The 13219-nt window shown below is 45.5% G+C and overlaps 1 protein-coding gene across 1 annotated transcript in view; it reads left to right on the forward strand.

Moving 5' to 3' along the window:
* Window positions 1–564: 564 nt before the first annotated feature.
* Window positions 565–13219, forward strand: part of LOC119087809 (myosin-IIIb-like) — a 94692-nt gene continuing 82037 nt past the window's right edge. The window contains exons 1-4 of the mRNA XM_037204423.1: window positions 565–709; window positions 771–949; window positions 9377–9460; window positions 10325–10421. Coding sequence (XP_037060318.1) covers window positions 565–709; window positions 771–949; window positions 9377–9460; window positions 10325–10421 — 505 coding nt within the window. The remainder of the gene's footprint in view (window positions 710–770; window positions 950–9376; window positions 9461–10324; window positions 10422–13219) is intronic.

A 13219-nucleotide genomic window follows, 5' to 3' on the forward strand; every position in this document is an offset into this window, starting at 1 on the left:
AACTGTGGAAGACTAATTGATAGGTGTTTGTGGGGTGGACAGACTGATGGACAGACAGATGGATGAATGGATGGATGGATGGATAGATGGATGGATGGATGGATGGATGGATGGTGTCTAGAAAGCTATGGAAGGGCTTGCATTGCACAGTTCATATGTATTTCTCAGATAGAATCTGGAGAAGGCTTGCTACCAAGTCGGAGCCTAAGCATGGCGTGGTGTGCATTTCTTAATACTGGCCCATAGATACAGGGTAGGTTTAAAGGCCAGTCAGGGCTCAAAGATACAGCAGAGCTTCTTTTGATCTGTTCTCAAATATTTTCCAGAACTTAACGCTGATTGTGCCAGGTGCCAGTCATTAGGATCCCCGGTGTAACGGTGCAACTGACTGCCGTGTCCTGGAACAAAACGTGCCGGGGACAGAGTGCAGGCTGTGCCGCAGCCAGACCTGGTTTGCATCCACTTCTGACCTACACTGCTTACTCAGACAGATGGCCCAGCTTCCTCTCCCCAGTCTGTGAAATGGGGATGTTCAGGGACCTAAATCATCAGCTGTAGTTTAGGATGAATGAGACGATCCCACTGAGTCCTCTGTACTCCCCAGGCAACGAGGAGGAGACTGCATCTGCTGTTGCTCTGGTCTCTGGCGACTCCACCCCTACCTTTCCTGGTCAGGCCACCCTGCCAGACTGTGGCCCTCAGACAGACGGTGCGGCATACTTTCAGGTCGCAGGGTCCCTCGTCACTGCTCATTCCACTCCTTTTCCCAGCCAGCGGCTGCAGTGCTGATAAAAAGCCCAAGACTGTCACTTGTCCACTGAGGTACCTTTTCCACCAGGAGGAGGAAAAGCCTTCTGCTCCCACCTCAGGCTTTAGAGTGACAGCCGCCTGCGGTGGAGAAATAAATGCAGGAGAGGGGAGGAAGGAAAAGAGTGAGAACGCAGAGCTAGTGAATTAACACGGTGGGCTCACTGCACGAGAAAGGCGCTAGTGTGAATACACTCGTCTGGAAAAGCCTAGGAGGATTCGGGAAATGAGTGTGAGTCCACAAACCTAACTGGCACTGACGTAAAGCGGTGGAATATGAAACATTTATTAGCTCTTGGAGTCCTTCGGATGAATTAATCCTTGAGCCAGGTTCTAAAACAGAAAAGCAAGTCTATCTCAGAGCAACGGCGTATCCACATATTTAAGCACAGTTTGCATATCCAACCTCCTTTGGCAACAACAGTGACCGGCAAGGGAAATGAGATGTATGTTTCAGAGTTTTTATTAAAAGTGCTGAGTTATCCAAAACAAACGAGAAAAATAAAAACAAAAGCCAAGCTGTTAGGTGCAGTCCTCCTGGGTCTCTGGTTTCCAAACACACCCTGTTCCTTCCTCTTCTGTTATGTCCTTTGCAGCCCCATGATGTCCTATGTTAAAGCTCATGATGATGTTTTCCTGTTTATAAATGTAAGGGAGAAAAATAGCAAAGTACCAGTTTCTGACAGGAGCATGTGAAGACTGAAATGACTGATAATGTCCAGTGTTGGAGATACAGAAAAAAAAGTACCTTCCATACATTCATGGCTAGATATTAAGTTTTGTTTCTTTTTAGGGGAGAAACTGATGTTGTAGTTTAAACCCTTAGAGTAGGAAAAGGATTTTCTTACCCTTAGGCCCAGCAACTTCACACCAAATATTTATCCCCGGGGAAACAAGCAAATTAGAACTCAGAACCTCATCCACTGAGTATTTAATGATCCCTCATTCAAAATGTGAGAAACAGACATAACTCATATACTTAAAAATACGTGATTATTCAATTCACTTCTGCCAATCACTCAATGCAACACTGTATAGCCATAAGTATGATGGTGTAAGAGAGAAGTGGATACAATTTTAATATTTAAAACATGATTATTCAACTCACTTATGCCAATCACTCAATGGAACATTGTACAACCATAAATATGATAGTATGCATATATCTTTGCATATGTGGAAAAGGAAAGCTAAAATGCTCATATGTCATGGCCAAAATAGCCATGGGCCACTAGTTTTTAAAATATATATTAAATGCATAGAAAGTATCTGAAAAGATGTATATCTGGGTACTAATTTTAGCTAGGTGTGAAGATTATCCCTCCCTGTATTTTCTTCTCCTTCGGTGCCTATATAAGAGACAGTACAAGGGAACATATATCACTTTTCATCACAGAAAATAATCTTTAATTAGAAAAAAAGGGGAGAATAGGAAATATTTTGCTGCCGGAACTTTAAGCCATTTTGGTCAGAAAAGAAGATGTTGATATATTTTCATAGATTAGTGATAATGGTGATTCAGATGCCTGGGTTCATAACTGTCCCTCAGCTAAGCAATAACAGCAGAGCTGATGAACTCTCCAGTAGGAAGAGCTGATAGCTCAGGAGGCAAGGGATTCTGGTGTCGGTGACTTTGCTCATCGCTCTGACGATCACCTGATGAGAGGCACTTAAGGGAGGAAGGGTCTGTTCTGTCTCTCAGTTTGAAGATGGAGTCCATCCCATCAGAGACAGGATGGCAACAAGGACAGGATGCTGTTGCTTACATGTTGGCAGATCAGGGAGCAGAGAGAGAGGATGCTAGCATTCAGCAGGTTTTCTCTTTTTTTCCCCTTTGTTTATTCAGTCTGGGGCCCATGGGATGGTGTCACCACATTCAGGGCAGGTCTCCCCTCAGCGAATGATCTTTGGAAAAGTACCCCCAGCACACACACCCATTAATGAGGTACCTCATAAATGCCCTAGGTTAATATCATGAAATTGGCCATGGAGGCTAACTGCATCATGGTGTCTGCTGTCTTTTGTGTTTGGTCAGACGCCCGGCAGGCTTCCTCAGCAGGTGAGGTACAGACCTTGAGCTCATCTGAATGTGAGGCCAGGCAAATCATCTACAGAGCCATGTTTTCATGGTTCTTGTGTTCAGTATAGCTTGGAAATGCAGCAGGGGACTTCCAGCTCTACCAAGAGTAAAAAAGGCAGAGGAGGGCTTGGAGGTGGGGACAGAATGGCTTCTCAGGATGGCTTATTCAGAGGTGACAGCCAGGTGTGCAGGAGAGGTGGCAGCATTCCCAGGCAGGAAATGTGACCACAACCCAAGAGATGTCACTGGGGCTTGACAGGTGCGTACTGGCGGTGGGGGTGGTAATGATGAGTTGGAAAAGTAAAACATTCTATATATTTTAACGTTTTAACTTTTGTAATGAAAGACTCATTAATGTATGCCTTTAGATGCTTGTGAACTTAATGCAATAGTTTGTGCTTTAAAAAACCATTTTGATACCTTCTGCTCTGCGTGTTCAAAGCTAATGAGCACACGAGGTGAAAATCGGCAACACCACCCACACGGCACAAGTCAGGGAAGGGTCGGGGCCGTGCTGGGGATGCTGGAGTGCCTTCCTCATGATACCCCCACCCTTGGGAGTTCTTTATCCTTTATTAGAGCTAAATAATGGAGCTGGAGAGATGCCTAAATGGGTAAGAGAGCTTGCTATGCAGTCACCAAGACCCGAGTTCAGATGTCAGCACCCACATAAAAGCCAGGCATGACTATGCATGCCTGGAACTCCAGCCCTGTTGGGGCCAGAGACATGAGGGCCCCTGGGGCTTGTTGTTAGCCTAGCCACGAGTTCAATGAGAGATCCTGTCTCAAAGGCATAAAGAAGGGAGAGGAAGATAGAGCAGGACAACTGATGTCTTCCCTGGCCCCTGTGCATGCTCTGGTTGGCGGTGTGAACCTGGGAGAGCGGGGTCTAAACAGGAGGTGGACTAAAGTCTCATGCAATAGTCAACTTTATTCAGGGCATCAGACAACTTATACTCTGAGGGTGAGTCACCTGAGTAGAGTGTTCAATCACAAGGATGAGCCACAGGGAGCAAGAACATGTTTCTCCACAGAGACGTATGTGAATAACGACAGCTGAAGTCTCGCTCCTCTCCGCTACACATGGAAGAAGCACGCGAACACATTCCAAGGACAATTCTGTGTTTTGAAGAAACTGAGGTCACAAGACTCTTGTCTTATTTTTTTCAAGTTTTCTCACAAGCACTCAATTCTCACAGGACTCTGTTCTTTTACTGTGCCCCCCACCCACACACAGGTACATATAACTGCACATATGCCACACATATGTATAACATAGACACACACACACACACACACACACACACACACACACACACACACACACCCTAAGAAGCCTTGAGAAGCTCCATCTACCTGGCTCTAGTTCACATGAAAATTACCCGTCTCAAGTCAGCACAGGGTTTTCAACAAAGGACAATGTCCCCTGATGCCACCCCTCACATATCTTCATTTACCCTGTGGCTTGAAAGTGTTGGAACCCCTTCCAATCCCATCGTTCTCATGGTAATACGGTCCCTAAAGAAAGCTGGGTGGTGAGTGGATCTGAAACCTGCCTCCCTCAAGGGTCACAGAGGCCTGCTCTGTTCACACAACCTGCTGGGAGCACCTTGTCTGCTGGGTTGTCTGCTGGACAGCTGCTCCTCGGGGGCAGGAAATTGACCTCCTACTAAGAGTTCCTTTGGTCCCATGTCATCAAAGGGACGGGGGCAGTTGGCTAGTTGTGTTGAGGAACCTTCCTCCCAGAGCTGCCACGTGAGGAACAAGCTTGGCAGAAATACTCCCATGTTTAGCGTCACCAGGGTTGATGTGGCTGCAACCTGCTCGGCTTTGAAATTAGCATATGCTTTCAAGTGTGCAGCGCTAATACAGGTCTCGGTTTGTTTAGGTGCCAACGAGTGGTAATCGATACAAGGTAAGTCGTAACTTTCAACATGTAATCAAAATTAATAAAAAGAGCATGAAGAAAGCAGTTTAAATGAGGTCTAGGAAAGAGAGTCTCAGCAGGCACCTGGTATGTCTCAACTCTTACCTAAGAAAAGACAGTAAGAGGGTGACCTGATACCAGAGAAAACCAGCTGTCAGACAAGCCCGACGACGACGACGACGAGCCTTGTCCTCCATGACCCATCTCTCTAACTCTCCTGTGCTTTAGTCTCCAGAATATATTGACCAGCTAGTGAAGGAACAAATCTGGTCCAATTTGCTGCCCCTTGCAAAAGTCACACCCCGGCATCCTGCCTTTCAAATACGACTCCATAAGTTTGGTTAGTGTAACTCTGCTACCCCAGCTCTATTATTCCTCATTGAACTGACAAATTGAATTTCAGAGCCTGTGAAGCTCAGGCCCAGACCCTAGCCCACAGTAACTTCCCACTGGGCTAGCAGTACAGCGTGACAGAGCCAGCTGGCTTCATGATCTTCACTGCAGAAGAAGGCTGCCAGGCTCTCTGAGGAGAGCATGTGGAGAGCCAGCCTCTACACTGCCCCTCATCATCACGTGAAAGAATTAGATGCCAGCCTCTTTGGGCTTTTTTTTTTTTCAAGGCAGATTCCTAGAAGAAGGGTTCTGAATGGTGCCTGGGGTTTTCCATCCACCTCAGATCACACAGTTAAATGCGCCAGCTTCATCGAGCCTGGGGGCATCTGCAGGAGATATTAGCGATGTTTCTGAGAGGACCAGGTGCCCTGAACACGGGTAGTGAAGGTGGAGATTCATAGCCCTTTAATGACAGACTCATTGATTTGCGAGTCTTAGCAGAAATTGAAGACTTATTAAACACACACACACAACACACACACACACACACACACACACACACACACAACTTATTTTTGGGTGCAGATTCAAAAAGCAGTGTCTCGGGGCTGGGGAGATGGCTGTGGATAAAGGGCTTCCTGTGCAAATGTGAAAATGGATTTCAAAAGCCAGAACTTATGTAAAACCCAGGCAGGCAGGCAGGCAGGGAGAGACAGGGGACCCACGGAGCAAACTGACCGGCTAGACTCACCAAATTAGCCTGCTCCAGGTTCAGCTGGAGATCCTGCCACAGTAAATTAAGTGAGGAATGTCCAAGAAAGACACCCATTGTGAACCACTGGCCTCCACCCATACATGTGCCTGTACACATGCGACTATGCATACACATGTGCACAAATACTACACATGTAGACATGCAAAAGCAACAAGCCAGTATCAGCCTGTAAAAATGAAGACTCTCTGCTTAGTTACCTAATAGTCAAACTTTCTCGGCTTTCCTGAGAAACTGCACCTGATTGTCCAGGCTAGGATCCGATCTAATGTGTTTTATCACAGCAACAGAGAAGTAAGACACATGTTCACACACATACATATATGCATATATGCTCACACAAAAAAGAAAGAAACAAAGGGGCTAATGAAACCCCTGTGAAGGAATCAAAGCAGTGGAACTTCTGAAGAAAATTAGCTTGTTCACTCATTTGTATTTTTTGTTTAGTAATTAATTGTCTGCTTACATACTTGTTCATGTATGCGTGCATATGTACACATGTGTAAAAGCCAGAGATCAACGTCTTTAGCCTCTTTTCCATCTTTTAAAAAAATGTATTTATTCAATGTGTGTTTCTTTACATGGATGGATGGATATGCACCACATCACGCCTGGTGCCCTCAGAGGCCAGAAAAGGATGTCAAACCCCTTGAAACTAGAGTTAAAGATATTTGTGAAGCACCGTGTGGGTGCTGGAACTGAAACCAGGTCCTCTAGCAGAAGAGGGAGTACTCTAAACGGCTGAGCCGTGTCTCCAATCCACCGTATTTTTTGAGGCAGGCCTCCCACTGAACCTGGGGCTCGCTCCCAGCTCCCCTGGCCAGCAAGCTCCCTGGATCCAGCAGTCTCTGTCTCCCAGCACTGAGATTACAGGTGCCCACACGCATCCACACCGGGATCAACTCAGGACCTGATGCTCTCGCAGCAAATACTTTACCAACCAAACTGTATCCCCACCCTGACTTGTCCCATCTTTTAGAAAAAGCAAGGTGGTGACTGGGAGTGGATGGCTCAGGGGAAAAAGCACTCGCCATGTAAGCGTGAGGACTGGAGTTGGGATTCTCAGAACCCACACGAAAGCTCATGTATGGTGGACGAGCTTGTAATTCCAGCACTCGGGAGGCAGAGGCGGGATCCCTAGGCAGGTTGGCTAACTAGACCAGTCAAAACTGGCAAGCTCTGGGTTCGGTGAGAGACCCTGCCTCAGTATCTAAAGTGGAGGGCCATAGAGGAAGACATTTGACCTACATCCACACAGACACACAAGCGCATATGTAGGCCCACACATGCAAGCAGGCAACCGTGCATTCACACACACACACACACACACACACACACACACACACACACACTCACACTCACTGCAGATTGAAGAAAAGAAATGCACGTTGGACTTTTTCTTAAAAGAATTTCCCTCATCAGTACAGTACACAATACACGGGAGTCGGGTCCAGTGATAATATCTAGGGAAGGATACGTTTCTTCCCTCTCTCAGAATTTTATTGTGCATAGCGTCTCCGGGAAGAAATCTGCTTAACTTGGCTAAGTACTTTCCAGTTTATCTGTCTGGGGACAGTATTTCCTCCCTGCTCCTCCTTTTTCAAGTCAAGTAACAGTAAAGCATTGCACTAAGGGCCTTGGAGTCTTCCAAAGGCTTCCAGCGGGGGAGAGTCCCTTGATTGGCTGGCCCCAGGGAGCGTCAGGAGGCATCTGTACTGGTCTTTGGCTTCTAAAAGGCCCCAAGCTAGAGGTGTGCTCAAGAGGCTCTGATTTCTGCCCTGGGAATAGTAGGAAGTGGAGGCCTGGCAGTAGTCTGAACTCCACACTCTTCTCTAGATTTTCCCCAAAGCTCACTAGCCTTCGAAGGAACATAGAAGGCACGTGACCTTAAGTGTCCCACAGTCAACAGGATTTACTGGACTAGACAAGAGTGAGTGAGTCTCTTGAACCAGTGCCAAATTGCATTGAGGGAAGACTGGGCCAGAGGGAGAGCCAAGAATTTGGAGCCAGAAAAACTTGGGTCAACAATGTCTAGGAAATGGCCGAGATACCTGAGGAAATCCTTACCTTTCTTAACCTTATTTCTTCAATATTGTAGGCACAATGAGAGTGCTTGGCTCAGATGGTTGTGAAGATCTTGTTAGATATTTAAGAACATTTTAAAAACCAGATATGCAATATAAATAATTAGCTAATTTAAATTTACTGTTAAAGATATTTTTACCCAACTTATACTAACATTTACTAACTGTGCTGTGTCCCAGGCACTGAGATAGGTGCTGATAAAGAATGTGGAAAGCAGTCACTCTGATCCCTTCCCTTCCATGTGGGATGCATGTGATGCTAAAAAAATAACAGTTCTTTCTGCCCAGGTCTTGAGGTGTTTTTGATGAGTATACTATTTATAGCCATCTCTGAGATGTATTCACAAATGGTCCACCCATGTTGGAATAAATTAATCAGTTTAAATAACAAATAAGATTTAAAATGTAGCACTGGAGGTAACCTTAAGACCAGCTTATCTCAGTTCCCTTACTTTATAGCTGAGGAAAGGTAGAACCCAGAATACTTGAAACTCACCCAGAATCACATATTTGTAAGTGTGTGTGTGTGTGTGTGTGTGTGTGTGTGTGTGTGTGTGTGTGTGTGTGTGTTGGGATACCAGGGATACTCAGGCAAGGTCAGAACATAGACTTCCCCTCCCAGGTCAGTGCTTTTTTCTCTTGCAGACTTCTATCTGAGGCAGGGTCTATGTATCCCTGCCTCTGCCTCCTGAATTCGGGGATCATAGGCATGTGCCACAAGCCTAACTGAAAGATGCTAACTTAACTTTGCTTTGTGCTTTTGACTAGGCTCAATTGTGCCAAACTTTTTCCCTGTGAAGATTGAAGAGTTTACTAGATGTTAGTAAGTTCCTGGTCTGGTAACTTCAGACACGGTAATCCTGCCTCTGCTTCAGAGGTCCAGGGTGTACTATGACTGTTGGAGGAGCATCCCTGTAGCTAGGAGACTCTTCCATCACCCTCCACCCACCATCCCCAAGCTTATCTGACTATGGAACACATTTGTACCTCTTGAGCATGGAGTGTGGTAAATGCACTGAGCAGAAAGTACAGCCTTATATCAACTTGGCAAACCTGACATTGGAAACCTGTGGAAACCTGGCATTGCCCACCAACCCACACAACTTTAAAGGGACAGTTTCTAGGTCTTAGGACTTTAGGTGTATGTGGATCTGTTGGAATACACAGAGACAATACCAGTAAGATGCATTTCTTTACATGGACGGTGTCCTTTTGACCAAGAGCTGGCGCAGGATGCAACAGAAGCGGAAAGAATAAGTTTGCATACCTGTTTTTGGTGTTTTGTGGGGTTTTTTTTCCAGGAGTATTCCTATTAATTTTTTAATTGTAATTTTCAAACCTTTTAAAAATTATGATTTTTGTTGTCCTTTTAGGCATCCACAAGCCAGAGTTCCCCGACAGGCTGTGATGTTGCCACGGGACATGCACTTAAGGCAGCTGGACGTGATGATGCTGAGGTAACCTTCCCTTCAGTCTGGTCCAAGTCCGTGGGCATGGAGCCTGTCTGTGACTGCCGGGCACAGCCATACCAACATGAAACTTGCAGTGATATTTTGAAGTCTTTGAGACAAAAGCCTAGCTAAAGAACCTTGGTTCAGTGGAGAGACAGGGCGGTAAAGTGAAGAGAAAATCAAAAGCCTGGAAATCCGCTGCTGAGAATAAACGTCCGCAGCTCCCCGAGGTGATTTGCTGAGTGCTCCGCTCTGCAGATGGTGGAGTCTCTCTCTGAGAGAGGACCTGAGGTTCTCTGGTACACTTTGATACCCTGCTTGAATTCAGCATGTGAAATGGAGGCGTCTCTCTGTGACTTGGAGCCCACAGCAGGCTTTGAAGTCTGATCCAATTTTTGCTGCCTCCTATTTGATGTTGAAAGGGTGAAATGAAGAAAATGTACAGTTTTTGCCAGTGACTCTGCTGAGCATATGTAAGATTAAAAAAACAAAATCCTTTGGATGATGTGCTTAGAAATGGCAGGCAGATTAGTACCTTCCTATAGGTTTTCTTGTTTCTCTCTTAAGGATAAAAATTAAGTAAAGAGGAGAATTAGCACGTGGCTGGGCTTCTGTCCCGGACTGTAAGTAATTGAAGAGAGTATTAGGTGCATAGGATGAAATTAATGAACGAAGTGAAAGGTACTGCAGTGTGGCTCCTAATTGCCCCAGGAGAGGACTGTCACTCAGTTCTATACAAGACGCAGGGAGCATACAAATGTCATCAATACAGTCAGGGGCGAGGGTCCCTTCGTGTAATGAAAAGCATGTCCTTAAGGCGACTTCATCAGAGGATAGAAATGACACTTCTCTCCCTCAATCTTTTGGTAGCGCTCAGTTGCTGGGACCCATGTGTCATCTTCTTGGACATGTCACACTGCTCCAGCTCACCAGAGGCTGAGCCCCTGTGAAGGCCCTCCCAAACCTGGTAAGGAGGACATTTGGAATGCATGCAGTTCGACCATTCGTGTGCTGGCATGTGTTCCAGTGAGTTGTTTGTGAAGGGCTTTCTAGAAGTCAGGACCCAATTAGTGAGATGATGTAGTGTTAACAGGAAGCCCTAAAAGCTGGGAACAATATTTATATTAAAAAGTAGCTTACGTCGGGTGGTAGTACATGCCTTTAATCCCAGCACTCAGGAGGCAGAAGCAGACAGATCTCTGTTGAGTTTGAGGCCAGCCTGGTCTACAAAGAGAGTCCTAGGACAGCATGGGCTATACAGAGAAACCCTGTCTCAACAAACAAACAAACAAAAAGTAGCAGTTTAAGATGGCCATGGCAGTACAATCCCACTTAGGAGGCAGAGGCAAGAGGGTCAGGGTCCCTGACCAGCCTTGGATACACAGCAAGTTTGAGGCCAGCCTGGGCTACATCATGACTCTCTGCTTCAAACAGCCAAAATACATACATTCATACATTCATGAGTAGTAGCAGTTTATCTCCTACTCATATGCTTAAATGAATATCAAGAGCCTTACTTGCCTTATAAAATCCTGAAATTATGAAACTGTTCCTAAGCTTCTTTTGTTAAAAATAAAGAATTATCTAGATTGTAGCAGAGTCATTCATTTAAGGGCAGAATCTCTGGCTTAGCAATGAATATGGACTTGGAAAATACTTCTGCATTCTGGGTAGCAAGGCCATTTACCTAGCAAAAGACAGACACCTCATCACTTGTCTTTGGTGCCAATGAATTCTGGTCCCTTTTCAAAATTTGTTGCTATAAAATATGGTGGAAGTCAGTTTCAGGCTCGTGGGCAGCTGCAATCAGTGCTTCTGGAAGATAAAGTATAGAACATGATTGTAGAAAATATTTATGAACAGCGCTACCCCTAGTTCAAGGAAAGAAATCTTGGGGCTGGAAAGACAGCTCAGCAGTTAAGGACACTGATTGCTCTTCTAGAGGACCTCGGTGTGATTCTTGCTCACAACCATCTATAACTCCAGTTCCAAAGAATCTTGTGACATTTTCTGACCTTTGTGAGCACTAGGCACACACAGGGTACATGTATATACATGACACCAAACATTCACTTAAACACCATTTACTTAAGATAAAAACAACAGTAATTTTTTAAAAGGGAGAAGGCTCTCCACTTCAAATATGGTTGTCAGATTCAGTGTCAACCTGATCTGTTTTGCTGAAAGATGTAGTTATTTCTCAGCTCTCTCCAAAATTCTTCTTTACTCGTTTTTCAGTCAGTGAAAATGCAGTGGACTATAAAGGGGAAATACAGTTGAAATGTCCCAGCCCATGAGAAATTCCTACTCTCAGCGACCAGACAGGATGTGTGCACTATTGTAGAGCCTTCCTCATGGCTAATGCAGTAGATGATGACAAATCTTCAGACACAGTGTTTCCTCACAGACAGGCAGTGTTCAGGAATGTGGCCATGTTCTACTTTACAACCCAGGCAGTCCCTGGGCTGTAGACATAGCTTAGTCAGTTAAATGCTGGGCTCACAAGCATGAGGACCTAAGTTTGCTTTCTAGAACCCACCTAAAAACTCTGGGCTCAGAGGGAGGCAGAGACATGAGGATCCCCAGATTTGCCACACCTGTGGTGGTAATCTAATTGTACTGAAATGTGATTTTGATTGTATGTTAATAAATAAAGTTGCCCGGGGGTCAGAGCTATTAGAGCCATAGCAAGAGTGTGGCGGTGGTGGCACACGCCTTTAATCCCATAGATCTCTGTGTGTTCAGGGATACAGCCAGCATTGGAGACATATGCCTTTAAGACCTAGGGGGCTGTACATTCAGACAGTGACGAGGCAATCACGTGTTTGGGTTTACAACCAATGAGAAGGCAGAACAATAATACTATAAAAAAGTCGTACAGACAGGAAGTAGCTTTCTTTCGGGAAGCTGGGACACCGCAGGCAGAAGGGTGAGATTTTAGCTCTGAGCTCTGACCTCTCTGCTTTCTCTTTTACATTGTTTCTGTGTTTCTTATTTAATAAGATGGTTGGATACATCTATATCTGGCGCCCAACGTGGGGCCTGAACCCACGACCCTGAGATTAAGAGTCTCATGCTCTACCGACTGAGCTAGCCGATTGGTGAGCTCCAGGTCGATGAAAAACCCTGCCTCACAGGAGGTAGACAGCATTCTTGAGACAGGACTCTGTTCTCTAGGTTACACAGGCATGTGCACCCCCTCCATGCATAAAAAGCAAATAGAATACATGAAATTCCCTAGAAATAAAAGTAAGTGTAGTTGAAGCACAGGTTTAAAGTCAAGCCTCTCTGGATTCACATATCTGCTCTCTGTGAAATGTTAACCAGGCTATGTAATATATCGGTTACTTTTCTCGTCATTTTGACAAAATGAGTTACACATTTTGATAAAAAGCTGGGTATGGTGGTGCATGCTTTTAATTTTGTACTTGGGAGGGAAAGGCAGACAGATCCGTGTGGGTTCAAGGCCAACCTGGTCTACATAGAAAGTTCCAGGCCCCAGCCCATGAACTGGTAATGGCCACACTCAGGGTGACCTTGTCTCTTCAGTTAGACCTTTCTGGAAATACCCTCTGACGCAGTCCAAAAGGTGCGTTTTCGTAACTGAGAGGGGCAGCAGTTACATGCAGGAGGGCTGCATGGGGACCCATGAGCCAGGGCTAGTGAAGGGCACTACCCAGAGCTTGGCGCATGGTGAGGGGTGCTCAGGGGCTGTGATGACTTACCGTTTCTACAGATGTACTCAGTATGGGTGGCTGGTGGAGA

This window comes from Peromyscus leucopus, chromosome 4, assembly GCF_004664715.2.
Source record: "Peromyscus leucopus breed LL Stock chromosome 4, UCI_PerLeu_2.1, whole genome shotgun sequence".
NCBI lineage: Eukaryota > Metazoa > Chordata > Mammalia > Rodentia > Cricetidae > Peromyscus > Peromyscus leucopus.